This window comes from Ochotona princeps, chromosome 30 (genome assembly GCF_030435755.1).
Source record: "Ochotona princeps isolate mOchPri1 chromosome 30, mOchPri1.hap1, whole genome shotgun sequence".
Classification (NCBI taxonomy): Eukaryota; Metazoa; Chordata; class Mammalia; order Lagomorpha; family Ochotonidae; genus Ochotona; species Ochotona princeps.
The window spans coordinates 6,066,465-6,081,713 of record NC_080861.1 but is presented as its reverse complement, the minus strand read 5'-3'; the positions used below and the strand labels follow the sequence as shown (position 1 = coordinate 6,081,713).

General features: G+C 49.3%; 1 protein-coding gene across 1 annotated transcript in view; it reads left to right on the top strand.

Moving 5' to 3' along the window:
- The window catches only part of HACL1 (2-hydroxyacyl-CoA lyase 1), a 31,814-nt gene extending 26,774 nt beyond the window's left edge, over window positions 1–5,040 (top strand). The window contains exons 13-17 of the mRNA XM_058657248.1: window positions 160–314; window positions 712–870; window positions 2,151–2,258; window positions 2,770–2,956; window positions 4,889–5,040. Coding sequence (XP_058513231.1) covers window positions 160–314; window positions 712–870; window positions 2,151–2,258; window positions 2,770–2,956; window positions 4,889–4,921 — 642 coding nt within the window. The 3' untranslated portion in view covers window positions 4,922–5,040. The remainder of the gene's footprint in view (window positions 1–159; window positions 315–711; window positions 871–2,150; window positions 2,259–2,769; window positions 2,957–4,888) is intronic.
- The last annotated feature ends 10,209 nt before the right edge of the window (window positions 5,041–15,249 follow it).

The following is a 15,249-nucleotide window of genomic DNA, read 5'->3' as shown; positions in this document are numbered from 1 at the left end:
GGAAGAGGGCTAGTCCCCAGGCATACTGATTGTGTCTCAGGCTGGGACTGGGGACATGCATTTTTGGCCTGTCCTGGACTGTTGATAGGTCAGTTGGCTCCGTAGTCATTTTCATGTCATCCCTGTCCAGTTTGATGAAATCCCCCTCTACTGTTTTAGGAATTAGCATCCCAGAAGTCTGTGCCCATGAATTATTACACAGTGTTCTACAGTGTTCAGGAACAGCTACCCAAAGACTGCTTTGTAGTAAGTGAAGGAGCAAACACGATGGACATTGGACGCACCGTGCTTCACAACTACCTTCCTCGGCACAGGTGAGGCTCGCCAGAAGGCAGTGGCAGTTAGATTGTGTCTAACTCCAACTGCAGTAATGCGGATGAAGAAGACGTTGGAGAACGATGCGGGCGGACTTCACAGAAGTAGCATGAGAAGTGGAATAGAGACATGGCGCTTCGTGCCCATGGTGCCCTGTGCAGTCTGTGCTGGGTACGTCCAAGGGTGTATTACTGTCGCCAGGCAGTTGCTGTGACTGTCTCGCATTTAGCTTATTCTTGACAAATAACTTCTCACAGTCTGCAACTTTTTTTTTAACAAAGAATGTTTTTACAGTTCTTTATTTTTCCATGAACCATGTAGTGGGTATGACTAAGCTTGCTCCAACCGCGGTTCTGGACATGCCAGAGTTTTATTTTAGCCTTGTTCCCCTGACAGGCTTGATGCTGGTACTTTTGGAACAATGGGAGTCGGTTTGGGATTTGCGATTGCAGCTGCTCTAGTGGCTAAAGATAGAAGCCCGGGGCAGCGGGTCATCTGTGTGGAGGGAGACAGCGCCTTTGGATTTTCTGGCATGGAGGTGGAGACCATCTGCAGGTAAGGCAGAACCCTGAACCACAGAGCTGCCCCTCACACAGGCCTGGCTTGCCTACCAAGTGCTAGGCAGGCATGCAGCCCCCACACAGTGTCCTGTGCATACACTGTGGAGTCAATCAGACCAGTCTTTCTCCCCAAGACGGTGGGCTCCCAGCCTCCTGACTGCATGGTAAAAGGCTGCAGAACTAACGAGTCATTTTGAGGTCACTGGAGGATAAGTGTTGGCCTGAGAAAGGCTGGTTTCCTGCAGGGAGATCTGGTACAGCCTTGCTTTAATTACTGGTTCTCCCACCAGTCATACCAGCCTGGTCACCTCTCCTGTAAAGCTGGAGCAGGAATAGTGCGTACGGCACAGGTGGTTGTAATGAACGAGGGAGTTGATCCAGTACCTTCCAAGCAGACACACAGGTCAATATGAGTCATTCAGACAGTTATGGTCAGGGGGAGAAGTGGGCATTTTTTCTCCTGGCTGTGTTTAAACTTGGATAAATCCATTCTGTTCTTAGTCAGGAGTCTGGAAGCCTTTGTGAATTGCGTTCTGGGGTTTCTAGGGCTGTGTTAAACTCCCAAGATCAGGGCCAAGTATGTGCCTGTTCGAGCATATCGGAGCCTGCAGTGACAGCACAGAGAAGTCAGCTCTCTCTGCAGTGGAGAGAGCACACTGGGACCACAGTCCTTTCACTGACAGGGTGCAGTTGGCTTTTGTCTTTACCAGCTGCCCGCATTGTTGCATCTGTAGAAAATAAAGTCCACAATATTTTCCGCCTTTCAATAATGAGCCTCTTTGGGTTGTTTCCGTACTGAGTCCACCATGTGATATGTTTATAATGATGGGTGAAGACTGAGTGTGCCCACCGCGGGTAAGTCCCTCCCAGCAGGCATGAGGGAAAGATTGTGCTCTGCACACAGTGCTGCCAGGGCCCTGCAGAAGCCCTGTGCCAGGGAGGATTCCGGATGGAAGGTGCTTTTCCTAGTACCAGCTGGATCTGTGGAAATCAAGACAGAAAAGCTCAGTGATACGTACCAGAGGCCTACAGCTAAATCGTGGCACCAGGTCTACCAACTCCTTGTCGTGAATTCTCTCTACTGTTCTGTGAGATTTCTGTGCGTTAAGATTTTTATTAATATTTCTGTTCATTGATAATCTTTACTAGAATAAGTTTTGGTGTTACTCTAACATTATAAAAAGCTTATAGAAAACTTTAAAACTTGGGCCCAGAGAAAAGAAATTTCTTGAGACTAAAGAATTTCTTTCTATTTTCGTGTCATTTTGTTTTTAGGTACAACTTGCCAATTGTGATTTTGGTGGTGAATAATAATGGAATTTACCAAGGTTTCAATGAAGATACCTGGAAAGAAATGTTAAAGTTTCAAGATGCTGCTGTGGGGTAAGCAGTCCAGAGCTGTGCGTATTAACTTTCATCTGTTTTAATTCTGGTCTAAAAAGGTGTCTGTGTTAGCAGGTGTTTGCATGGTGTGAGCATTGTTAGTTTAAATCATCAGTCCCTCTAAGGGCCAGAAACTCTTCGTAATTCTCGGCGCTTTCCTCGGGCTCGGGTAGTAGAATCTGTGCTCTGCGCTGTCTGGGTCACATGGTATTAGTTAAAATCAACTAAAATAAAATTTGAGTTGCTCAGTTCTTATCACATTTCCAGTGCTCACCCCAGTAGATGGCTGATGGCAGCTGTGCCAGATGGCAGCTATAAAGCGTTACCACCATTACTGAGGTCTATTGTACGGACTTTGCGTAAATTTAGTGTGCTAGCTTCTCAGCCTTGAGTGTTGGCGATCTAAGGTTATCTTGCACTTATCGTGTTTCTCTGTGTCACTTCCAAGAGTGGCTCTTTTCTGAATCCTTTCAGATTCCAATGTCATCGACCTTGAGGCCTTCTTTTTCAGGGCCCCTCCAATGTGTCTCCTCCCAAATTCGCATTATGAGCAGGTCATGACTGCATTTGGAGGCCAAGGGTATTTTGTGCAAACACCGGAAGAACTTCAGAAATCCCTGAAGCAGGCACTGGCAGACACAACTAAACCCTCTCTTATCAACATCATGATTGAGCCACAGAGCACAAGGAAAGCCCAGGTACATAACGCTTGCCGAGCAGGAAGCGAGAGGTGCACCTGACCCTACCCGCTTCAGAAAGCTTGCTGGGAGCCACAGTGCTCTCCCAGCCGTTGCTGAGTGTGGTGCTTTGTTTATTTAGTCAGGATTTGCGGAGACACTGGTGTGCTGTGTTAGGTGCTCAGAAGAGCGTGGTTGAGGAAATCCAAGCCGAGTTGTCATCTCCGTGGCGCTTACAGGCCGCCAGAGCAGAGAGACTGTCCCTGAGTTCCTGACCCAAGTGCACATCACGGAGGTGATGGCTCGGAAAGAAAGAAACCTAGTTCCCAGCAAGCACATGGCGGAAGAATTGGATTTACCTCTGGGCTGCAGTGACGGCTTAGCAGAGAAAATAACCCTGAAACTGAAACCCCAGAGATGAGACAGGGGTGATTGAGTGAAGAAAAGGGACATGCAAAGGGCCTGTGGCAGGAGGTGGCAGGGCCACCTGGAGAGCTGAAGGAGAGCAGAGGGACTGGGAGTGGCACAGTGATGGGCTGTGCACTGAGTCAGTTACCTTGGGACAGGGACATGGCACAGGGAGGAAGCCGCACCCGGGGTGCCCGCATCCCATATCAGATGCCTGCTTTGCACGCAGCCTGCTGAGCTTCTGGGGCAGCTTCCTGCTGGGGCACATCCTGGGAGGCAGAACACAACTCTACAAATACTTGGGTCTCTGCCACGCTCATGGGAGTCCTGGGTTGAGCTCCATTGTCAGGCCTCTGCCTGTCCTAGCCCCAGCTGCCTGTGGGCATCTAAGCAGTGAACCAACGGATGAAGGATTTCTCATCATCTCTTTTCCTAAAAAAAAAAATCTAAAATTTAGTTTTTTTAAAAAATATTCTCAATATATTTAAAAGGTAGAGAAAAAGAGACAGATCTTCCGTCCTCTGGGTCACTCCCTAAATGCCCATGACAGCCAGGGCCGGACTAGGCTGGGATGCCATCTGGTCTCTGCTTTGGGCAGAAAAGATCCCAAAATCTTAACTCCTGTTTGCCGCCTTCCCAGGGCGTGCGTTACACAAGTTGACCTGGAATTGGAGCACCAGGGCCGCACCTGGGCAGTGTAACCAGCATGCAGCACACCTGCCCCAGGAACAAAAGCCTGACCGCTGAAGGCAGCCTGCTGTTGGTCGGCTGCACACCGGAGGCCGGCTGCATGCTATTGGTCGGCTGCATGCTGTAGGCTTCCTACACACCGGAGGCCAGCTGCATGCTGTTGGTCAGCTGCACGCTGTAGGCCAGCCGAAGGTGGACCACCTGCCATAGGCCCGCTGCCTCGTCCTGCGGTGCCTGTGCACCAGGGCACACAGGTCTTGCTGTGGCCTCACAGATCAGGAGTTCAGCCCTGGGAACCCTCCCTCATCTGCTGTCCTGTCTGCTTCACCCAGACTCCAGTTGGTTGTGCCCTGATGAGTGCTGGCGGGAGAGGACTCAGCATCATCTTAAGGTGTTTGGCAGAAAAAGGCAGCAAAGTACTCTAGTGGATTTCTAATTCCGTTTGGGAACAGCACGGGAGCAAGCACAGGCTGGTGTCAGCTGCGTGGGACCGTGGCGTGTCAGAGCGAGGCGGGTCCGGTTCAAGGCTGGTGTCAGCTGTGTGGGACCGTGGCGTGTCAGAGCGAGGCGGGTCCGGTTCAAGGCTGGTGTCAGCTGTGTGGGACTGTGGCGTGTCAGAGCAAGGCGGGTCCTGTTCGAGGCTGGTGTCAGCTGTGTGGGACCGTGGCGTGTCAGAGCGAGGCGGGTCCGGTTCGAGGCTGGTGTCAGCTGCGTGGGACCGTGGCGTGTCAGAGCGAGGCGGGTCCGGTTTGAGGCTGGTGTCAGCTGCGTGGGACTGTGGCGTGTCAGAGCGAGGCGGGTCCGGTTTGAGGCAGTTGCTGTCTTCAATGATGTTTGTCGTCTTGCCTTTTCTAGGATTTCCACTGGCTCACGCGCTCTAATATGTAAATGAAGATGCTGATGGAGGTCTGCAAGATCACATTTTACTTCTCACAGCAAAATTGCAATCAAGTTGTAATTGTACAAAGAAGAAAGAGAGTTCAATAAAAATGAAAGAGTACTAGCAGTCTAGCACAGGAGTGATCACTTAGAAAGTATGGACAGTTGTATAAATAAAACTGTAATTGTATAAATGCTGTTACATTAATATTTCTTGAAGTAAATCTGTTCTCAAAGTTATATGTCTTTTTAAAAACATCTTCTAAAGAAAGCAACTAAGAATCATCCAGTGTGGATTCATTTTCTCTAAGTTGGGGTGCAAGGTCTTTCCACTTGCCTATCATCTCTTGATCACCCCACACCTTACCTCTCTCGTGCTGGGTGGGTCCAGCCGAGTTGGCCTTCATACATAAAGAGTTCTTCTAAATGAGAACAGTTGTGAAAAGGCACACGGGTATAATTCAGAGAAGTACAAATGGTCAGTAGAAGTAATTATAAATGAATGTGAAAGTTAAGCTGAAAACCTTTGACTTTCTGCTTCACAAAGGACTTTGAAAATTACTCTCAAGGCATGGGAAATGACAGGTGGACTCCTGTGCTCCAGGCAGTACTGAAATGGGTGCATTTCAGTAGAGTTATTCTGCCAGTGCCTATGTTTGGAATCTTATGAATATTCATACCCTGGGCCTGGCACGATGGCTCAGTGGCTAAAATCCTCACTTTGCACATCTCAGGATCCTATGCGGGTTCGTGTTCAGGCTGCTCCACTTCCCATCCTGCTCCCTAGCTGTGGCCTGGGAAAGCAGTAGAGGACGGCCCAAAGCTTTGGGACCCTGCACCCGCGTGGGAGACCTGGAAGAAGCTCCTGGCTTCTGCCTTCAGGTCAGCTCAGCTCAGGCCATTGCGGCCATTTGGAGAGTGAAGCAGGGCATGGAAGATCTTTCTGTCTCTTCTCTGTAAATCTGCTTTTCCAATAAAAATAAAGAAATCTTAAAAAAAAAAACGAAAAAACCTCATACCCTGTAACTTTGGAAGCAGCAAGGCTGAGGAGTTTGTCCTGGAAAAACGATGCTGTCCCGAGGATGTTTGTATGAAAGGCCATTCGGCCTAGTTTTACTTAGGAACAACCCTAATACTTAATGGGACATTGGTTACATGAATTAAATTACCTTTTTTTTTTGAATGGAAAAACTGTATTATATGAAGAGGGCAAGCTATAGAATGACATGGAGCCAAATAAGGAAATAATACCGTGTACAAACATGTAACTACACAGAAAAAAGATGGGTACAAAATAAACCAAAATGGCATTTTATGATGGGATTATAGCTATTTTTTTTGAAGCATAGGTTTTTTTCTTTTTTAGCATAAGGTATATATCATCAAACATTTTAAAATGTTACAAATGGGGCCCAGCAGCGTGGCCTAGCGGCTAAAGTCCTCGCCTTGAAAGCCCCGGGATCCCATATGGGCGCCAGTTCTGGTCCCGGCAGCTCCACTTCCCATCCAGCTCCCTGCTTGTGGCCTGGGAAAGCAGTTGAGGACGGCCCAACGCATTGGGACACTGCACCCGCGTGGGAGACCCGGAAGAGGTTCCAGGTTCCCGGCATCGGATCGGCACGCACCGGCCCGTTGCGGCTCACTTGGGGAGTGAATCATCGGATGGAAGATCTTCCTCTCTGTCTCTCCTCCTCTCTGTATATCTGACTTTGTAATAAAATAAATAAATCTTTTAAAAAAAAAAAAGAAACCTTTCTATAAAGAAAAATAAACAAATAAAATGTTACAAATGGAAAATATCCATTTTCAGAGCCATTCATGTATACACAGGGACACTTCAAAAAAGTTCTTAGAAAATCAAATGAAAGGTAAGTTTGTGGTACAAAACATTTGGAAATCCACACATAATCCTTTCATAATATTTTCCCCACAACCTTTCTGCAGCTGTGAATCAATGCCTACGGCTTCATAATAAAATGCATCCATGTACAGCATGTCTCAGACTCGAACTCCATGTGCTAGCTTGGGGCCTGTGGGGGGCGGGGTGCTAAAGCCACCCCTGGGACTGGGAGGGACGTTGCAAGATGGCAGCTGGCCCAGGGCCAGGAGGCGGAGCTGGTCTCTCCAGCAGGTAAACAGGATAAGCTAGTTCCCCCCTCCCTGTGTTTACTGGCCTATCACGTAGCGCCAAGTGGACCCACGGGGAGAAGTGATTGGTGGAGAACTATATAAAAGCAGGTACAAGCTAGTGGGAGGACAGATGGATGAAGACAGAGGACTGACGGACGGAACAGACAACAACAACGAAGAAAGACTGGGGGGTGACGAGGAGACAGACTGGGGGGCGACAAGGAGACTGGGGAATGAAGCAGAGTAAGGGAAGAAATGTGGGAAGAAGGGTGGCGGAAGAAGCGGGTAGGAAAGCTTAAACCAATGGGTATAGGTGCAGCGGAGAGAAGGTTTTAAACGCAGCTGCTTTTGGCAGTGAGAAGCCCAGTTGCCGACTTTTCCCAGACCCTCAAGAGTTTGCTGTGTCGCTTTAGTGTTGCCGTTGCTGGACGGTGGCGACAGGGGCCCATGTGACCATCTCAGGGTGTGGACTCCAGCTTTAGCTGGGAGCCTGGGAGAGAGCTGGAGGGAGCTGTGGTTTGGCTCCGGCCCTGGGAGCAGGCTGCTTGGCGTACACTGTGAAGGAACCCGGCCAGTGGAGATGGAAACCAGCGTCCAGACATGGCAGTGCCCACCAGCTCCTCGGTGCCCTTACGCACGGCCTCTGGCGGCCAAGTGCAATACGAGAGCTAGATGAAGAGTGATGTGGACTATTACTAAATGTTTGTGAATTGAATTGTATAAATCTGTTCATAAATACTAACTTAAACTTGGGGAAAACGCCCCTTTCCTAACTACTTTGCCTTGAAGCGAAAGATGTTGCAGGTCATTAGAGTGTCAGCAGAGGGCAGGCTAAACGCATAAAGAACGGATCATTCCACGAGCAGTGGTTTGGTTTTTTTTAATTGTATATATTTTATTTTTGATAATTTTTACATACGCTCCGAGGGTCTTGCCCAAGTGGTTTTGATAGTTCAACAGCTCTACATCGCTGCCGATCTCGCCACCCCAATCACGAGGAAATCCCCCCAGACTCCACTGGCTGCCATAGTCCACCTTAGAGTCTGTGCCTGGGTATTCACTGCGAACTCTTTACTGGGGGAGCTGATCGATTTGTTCTGTCTTCCCCAATGCATTGACTGTTTATTTGTTTTAAAAAAATTTTTTTTTAATTGGAAAGACAAATATACAGAGAAGATAATGCAGAGAGTAAGATCTTGCGGCTGCTGGTTCAACTGGAGCTGAGCCAATCCAATGCCAGTAGTAGGGAGCTGGTTGGGAAGTGGAATAGCTGGTATACAAACCAGCACCTGTATGGGATCTCGGAGGATGCATAGCGAGGATTTAGCTACCAGGCTATGGCGGGGGTCCTGTCCCTGGTTTTTAAGCTGAGCATGGCCCAAACATGTGAGTACCTCCAGGGCCTCATATATTTGCACTTCGTAACATGATGGAGGTAATTTCTTTGATTAGCTTCTCTATGGGTTGCATTATCAAAATCCTTCACCCTCTCAGGGGTGCTTTGGGGGATTGAGAAAGCTATCATGGGGGTCTGCTGTGATGGCTCAGTGGCTAAATCCTCACCTTGACACGCAGCCAGGATCCCAATCAAGCACTGGTTCGTAACCCAGCTGCTCCACTTGTAGCCTGGGAAAGCAGTAGAGGATGGCCCAAAGCCTTGGGACCCTGCACCCGCGTAGGAGACCTGGAAGAAGCTCCTGGCTCCTGGCTTTGGGTCAGCTCAGCTCCAGCCATTGCAGCCACTTGGGGAGTGAACCAGAGGATTGAAGCTCTTTCTCTCTGTCTCTCCTTCTCTCTGTAAATCTGCCTTTCCAATAAAAATAAACAAATCTTAAACAACAACAAAAACCGCTCTCTTTCCTTTCTCTTTTGACTCTAGCTGATGCTTTCAGAACGAGACTCATTGGAGTTTCTGGGCAATTTCAGACTCCACGCAGCCTTGATCAACTTCCTTCCTGTAGGGGAATAAAGGCTGATGAGCAAACCTGAGTGGTGCTATGGTGCTGGCTGGCTACCCTCAAGGTGCATGCCAATGTGCAGGAAGAATACCTACTGTCCCTGGGCCAGCTGCCATCTTGTGACGACCTAGGGGATGGCACTGTGATGCCGTGGGTAAAGCCAACACCTGTGATGCCAGCATCCCACATAGGCACCTGTTCCTGTCCCAGTTGCTCCATTTCTGATCCAGCTCCCCATTAATGACCCAGGAAAAACAATGAAAGATGGCCCGCCTATGTGGGAGACATGGATGTAACTCCTGGCATTGGCTTACCCTAGCCTTGATGGTTGTGGCCATCTTGGAAGTGAAGCAGCCTACTCTAAGGAGGAGACAGGCTTGTGGCAGGTGCTGGTCATCCGGCACCATCTAACCTGGCTTCCTCTTGATGAAGGCAAGTCTCTTCCACCGTTATCTCCTTCAGGCTCGCGGACTCTTTGAGAAAGTCAGCAGACTCCTCCTCACCCTCTCCCTGGATGCAGGAGTCCCAGCAGGGAGGGATACTGTTTTGGGAGAGGCCAGAGTGAGAGTAAACAGCAAGGACTTCAGGTGAGAGACAACAGAGAAGGAGCCGGACAAACACGGAGAGCACCACCGCCGAATGCAAGGTTGAGTGAGAAGCGGTGATGGAGGGAAGGCAGGTGGGCTGGGCACAGTTGTCCATCAGGGGCATCCTCCATCTCCTATTGGGCGGCCCACTGGACAGCCTGCAGCCAGGCTTGGGCGCAGTGGCGCTGCTGTCATTGGAGGCAGTAGCTCAGTGACCCAGCCCGGCTCTACTTGGGCAGCTGAACCGCAAGCTCCAGTTTGCCCACCTGTGTAAGTGTTGGACAGAAGGTCCTCCTTACAGAGTTGTCTCTGCCGCATGCCTCTTACACCAAGCCAGCTTCACACAACTCCTTTACGATCGTTAGTCCATCTCCCTTTCCACCTCAGGCTACAGCTCTCACACAGGAGCAAGTCAACTCTGCCACATTGTGGATCCTTCTAACAAGCAAAGTCCCCCATATCCATTATCATCGCCGTATGCCCTTGAAAGCCTGCTCGCTGCCCGCCAGGGAGTTGACCTTGGTTGGCATTTAATTTGGCCACCTCCTCCCACACCTCAGCGCGGGGCTAGAAGCTGGGCAGCCTCAGGCGAAGGCACATTCATTTGGTACAAACTGAATTAGGCAGGCCAGTCTGCAGCCAGGAAGTCATGTGCTGCTTTCCCGGCCCCAACAGAAATTATCTGCAAATGATTGGTTCCTTACGATTATCCATGCCGCTAGCCGGCACATCAGGGAAAACTGGCTGTCGCCAATTAGCGGAGTTAGAGCGCACCAGTTGCCCACGCAGGGCCTCTGGGCGCTCCTCAGTGAGGCAGGTGGAGCTCGGCTGCCAGGGTTCTTGGCCCCAGCCCCGCTGCTGTGGGCGATGAGGATGTTGATGTTGCAAAGAGTGGGCATCTTGCATAAACAGCAGCAGAATTTATTTAGCACAGCAGGAATAAACACGTTCATGCACAAGTGTGGATCCCCCCACCCACAGAAATCCCCAATGCTACTGGGTCCAAGAGTTGCCCATGAACTTCGGAGAAAGGAAAACCCGACGTTGGTACCTGTCATTGGCATGGTTCATCCATGAGCGGGAATGGGAGAGTGGGAGACAGCCACGTGAAGGCGCTCCACAGCAGAAAGGGAGAAAACTAGAGTGATGCCCTGGGGTCTAAAGCGAGAAGGGTCCTTCCTCCCACCAGCCACCTGGTTTTTGTAAGGAAGGGGGTGGTGCCTCGACGGGATGTGCGAATGAAATGGGGTTTGAGCCCGCACCCTGGTCCCAGGTGCAACAGATCCTGAGAGGGTAGGCAGATCAAATCCGTAAATAGATAATGTCATTTTACAGGAATACAAGAATTCTATCTTTAGCCTTGTGGCACAGTGCATTAAGCCACTGCCTTCAGCTCAACATCCCGTATGGTGCCGATTCAAGTTCCAGCTGTCCACTTCTCATCCAGATCCGTGTCAACGTGCCTGGGCGAGTGGCCGAGGATTGTTCAAGTGCTCAGAACCCTGCACCCACGTGGGGGAAGCTCTCGGCTTTGGGCTAGAGCAGCCCGGATCTTTGCAGCCCTTTGGAGAGTGAGCCATCAGATGAAGATCTCTCTCTCTCTGTCTCCACTCTCTCTCTGTACCTCTGCCTTTCAAATAAATAAACTGTTTTTTTTTTAATGCTATGTATGAACGTGTTTCACACACACACACACACACACACACACACACACACATACACGCAAAACTCCAATACCTAAACTTTAACTAGCTGGCTATACCCTGCTATGTTAGAATTATCAGCATAGCTTGAAAAACTCCAGGCTTCCGGTCAGCCTCCCATTAATTACAGCCTAATCTCACAGGTGTGACAGGTGCCAGGCTGAAAGTTCCCCAGGTGACGCCAGGATGGAACCCCATTTGAGAACCAGTATGAGATGATTTTAAAGCTTCCCTCCAGCTCTAATTGCAGAGACAATGACCCCAAAGTGATGTCCCTCTATTTCAAACTGAATGAGTTAAAGCAGGAGTTAAGAATGAGTATGCCAGCCACTCTATTTTTTATCTTTGTCTTAAATTTCATGGTCCATCACGTTCCCCTTTGGCTTGTCGGCCACTTAGTGTTTAGACTCACAAGGAATGCTTTTTCCTTAGTGAGTGTTTGTATACCTCATGCCTGGCACACACTCTCTCCTGCCTGTGCCTAGGCGTGGTGGCAGACACATACTTCACAGAATTGCTGAACTTGACACGGCTACCTTGACAGAAACAAGCTCCTGCGCTCCATTCCCTGTGCTATTACACACACAACTGTCCATGTCCCCATCCCTTAGGTGTGGGTGGGAAACAGGATTAGCATTCCAGAAGGTTCTTCCACACCCAGTCCAGTCACACTCATCTGAATCCTACAAATGGACTTCAAAAATTTAACAGAAAATGCAATGAAAGGACAAGTGAATGTTGGTGCGAATGAGCTAGAAATCTATGCAGCTGAAGGGGTGCTCGGGAAGTTTCTGGAAGCTATGGAAGATAAACTGAATGGATTTCACTTTTTTGCATCAAAGTAAACTTTTCTTTTTGAAGATTTGTTTCATTTATTTGAAAGACAGAGTTATGGATCTGTCATTCATTGGTTCACTCTCCACATGGCTGCGATTGTCAGGGAAGGGTTAGTTCAAAATCAGGGACCAGGAACCCCTTTCAGATCTCCCCGATGGGTGCCGGGACCCAAGTACTTGGGCCGTTTTCCACTGCCTCCCCAGGTACCGATCAGGAAGCTGGATCAAAAGTAAAGTGCCTGGGACTCAAACCAGCTCTTACAGGGGCACCCTGGGTCACAGCCAGTGGCTTAACCCACTGTTCCACAACACCAGTCCCATTATACTTTCATGCCATTTTTTCCATACACATTTTGAAGTCACTTCATATCAGCTGAGGTTGAGGCAAGGTTCCCTGTGGTGCAGTCTAATTTCTCCTCCCTACTTCCCCTTGTTTCCATGGTTCCAGTGGACAAGAGCGAAGGAAGTTCCTTTCCAACTGGCCAGGGACCGCTTGCAAACCAGCAGGCAATGCACAGGCAAAGAAGACTACAGACTCCCTACCCAGAGCCTGGAGGGGTGGCGAGGTGTGCCGAGCCATCACAAGCTGGATTGCTGCCCCTGTTGCTGTGGGCTCCTTGCATCTGCAGGGTCCCGTCCCACCTGTGCAAAGGGGAGGGACTTGGCCGAGGAAGCGGTGTCCTGGCCTGCAGGCTTCTGGGGCTGCTGGGTTTTTTTTGCACTCCCAGAGGAAAACATGATACCTTCTTTCCCATGTCCCCAAAATGGCTGTCCCTGAGTCACCCCTGAGGGTGCACTTCCTGTCTTTGCTGTTTACGTATCTTCTTTGATGAAATATTTATTTTTATCTTTTGCCCAGTTCTCTTAGTTGGGTTGTTCATATTATTATTGAATTGTAGTAAACATTCTTGATACACTTTGGATACAAATCTTCCATTATACATGTGTTTGGCAAGTATTTTATACTAGTTTTTGAGCTAACTTTCCAAATTACGGATTTACTTTTTTTTTTTTTTGCTTCTGTATTTGCAAGTCTTCTTGCATGCATGTGATTGAGTTTATTATAGATTAAAAATAAAGTTTAAACTTTAAAAAAAGGAAATCCAGTGTGCCACTTTCATGTGTAAGATTTGTGCTTTTGGGCCTGGTAAAAAGCAATCCCACCTTGCAAGCACCGGGATCCCATATGGATGCCAGTTCGTGTCCTGGCTGCTCCACTTCCCATCCAGCTCCCTGCTTGTGGCCTGGGAAAGCAGGGTAGAAAGGGCCCAAACCCTAGGATCCTACACCCACATGGGAGACTCGGAAGAAGCTCCTGGTCCCTGGCTTCGGATGAGCTCAGCTCTGTAATAATCCAAGCTTGCCTGCATGAGTTACGAGATAAAGCCATGGTTACCGGGCCTCAGAAGATGTGGGTGTGGAAATGGCACACAGAGCCCATGCCAAGGTCAAGATAAGCCACAAAACCAGCCCAGGCTGGCACGATGGGAAGCAGAGCCACCTAGTGGACAGGACCAGGCTTGCCTGCTGCGGAGGGGAGGAGCGCTGTTGGAGCTGCCACCAGAGCTTCTTGGGTTTCAGGTCCACCGTCTCCACAGAAAACGTCTAATTCACGTGTGATTCATCCTGTGGTTAACCTTCCTGCTGAACCTAGAAAGGCAACACCGACGAATTGGTTTTTCAGCGAGATCAATCTGTCCACCAGCATTCTGAGCCGGGGCCAAGCTCAAGCGTGGTGAAAAACCTGTGGTGATCACGCGAGGCCGCCGCACCTGCTCCGAGGGTGAGGGTCAGTGCGGGGCCCACCCTGTACCCACCAACCCAAAACCGATTCCGAATCAACTCCACTGACACCCTGAGAACAGGTTGTGTATATTGAGGCTAAATGAACAATGCTGTGAACTACTGTTTTTAATTATTTTAGGAATCTCTATGGCAGGCTGTGTGAATTCATGAAAGGTATTTGATTAAAGGAGGTAATCATTTCTATGTGAAGAAGTTCATCTAGCCAAAGACCACATCCACGATGTGATTGCCACACATATGATGGAACCCCAGAAAGTCTGTGAAAATGGAATTAAAAGATGAGTTTTTGGGGGGGAGGGTGAGGTCCTGCACAATGGCTCAACTGGTTAATCCTCCCCTTGCAAGCGCCAGGATCCCATACGGACACTGGTTCATGTCCTGGCTGCTCTAGGATGACCCAAAGCCTTGGGACCCTGCATCCATGTGGGAGACCCAGAAGTTCTTGGTTCTTAGCTTTGGGTCAGTTCAGCTCTTGCTGTTGTGGCCATTTGGGGAGTGAACTGGCAGTAGGAAGATCTTCCTGCCTCTCCTTCTCTCTGCAAATCTGTCTTTCCAATAAAAATAATAATGAATCTCTTTAAAAAGAGAGAAGTTTGGGTGCAAGAAATGCAAAATCCAGGCAGGTTTATTTTTTATAATGCGTATTTTTCATAAACTTGTTGGAGATTTCTGGCTTGGCTTGCAGAGCAATCATTTCCTTTCCTAACCATTTACTGCTGTCCTGCATGGGACTTCGTGTGGGACGAAAAGGTGGCATTTCTGGAACAACAGGGACGCAGTTTCAGAAACAGCAATCCCCTCTTGTAGGGCAAGGAAAACAAACACACCTTCAGGCTGATCAGCTGGAGGGGTAGCACCATCTTGGGGTTGGTGGCAGGGGTCTTGCCTCTGGGACACAGGGACACTGGTGTTGAGAGACCATGGGACCCAGTGGCCCTGGGGCTGCAGGACCGCTGAGCTCGCAGCAGGTGGATGTGACGTGTAATCCAACAGGAGACACCCCTGCCCTTGGCAGCGGCAGAGCCACGGCTGCCTCTTCATCCACTCTCTCCAACGGCACTGACCTCAGCCTCCAAAAAAGAAAATTCTGACAGCTTCATTTTAATGTGGGCATTTGATCCAATGCTTGAGATAAATATAACCCTGTGTAGTATGGAAAAGGTTTAATGGGAAATGGTTGGCATTCTTTCTGGTGGGGGGAAAGGGGGGAAAGGCGAGTGAGGGAGAGTGGGAGGGGGAGAGGGAGGGAGAAAGAGAGAGACAGACAGAGAGAGAGAGAGAGAGAGAGAGAGAGAGGCAGCAGCGAGGAAGGAGGAA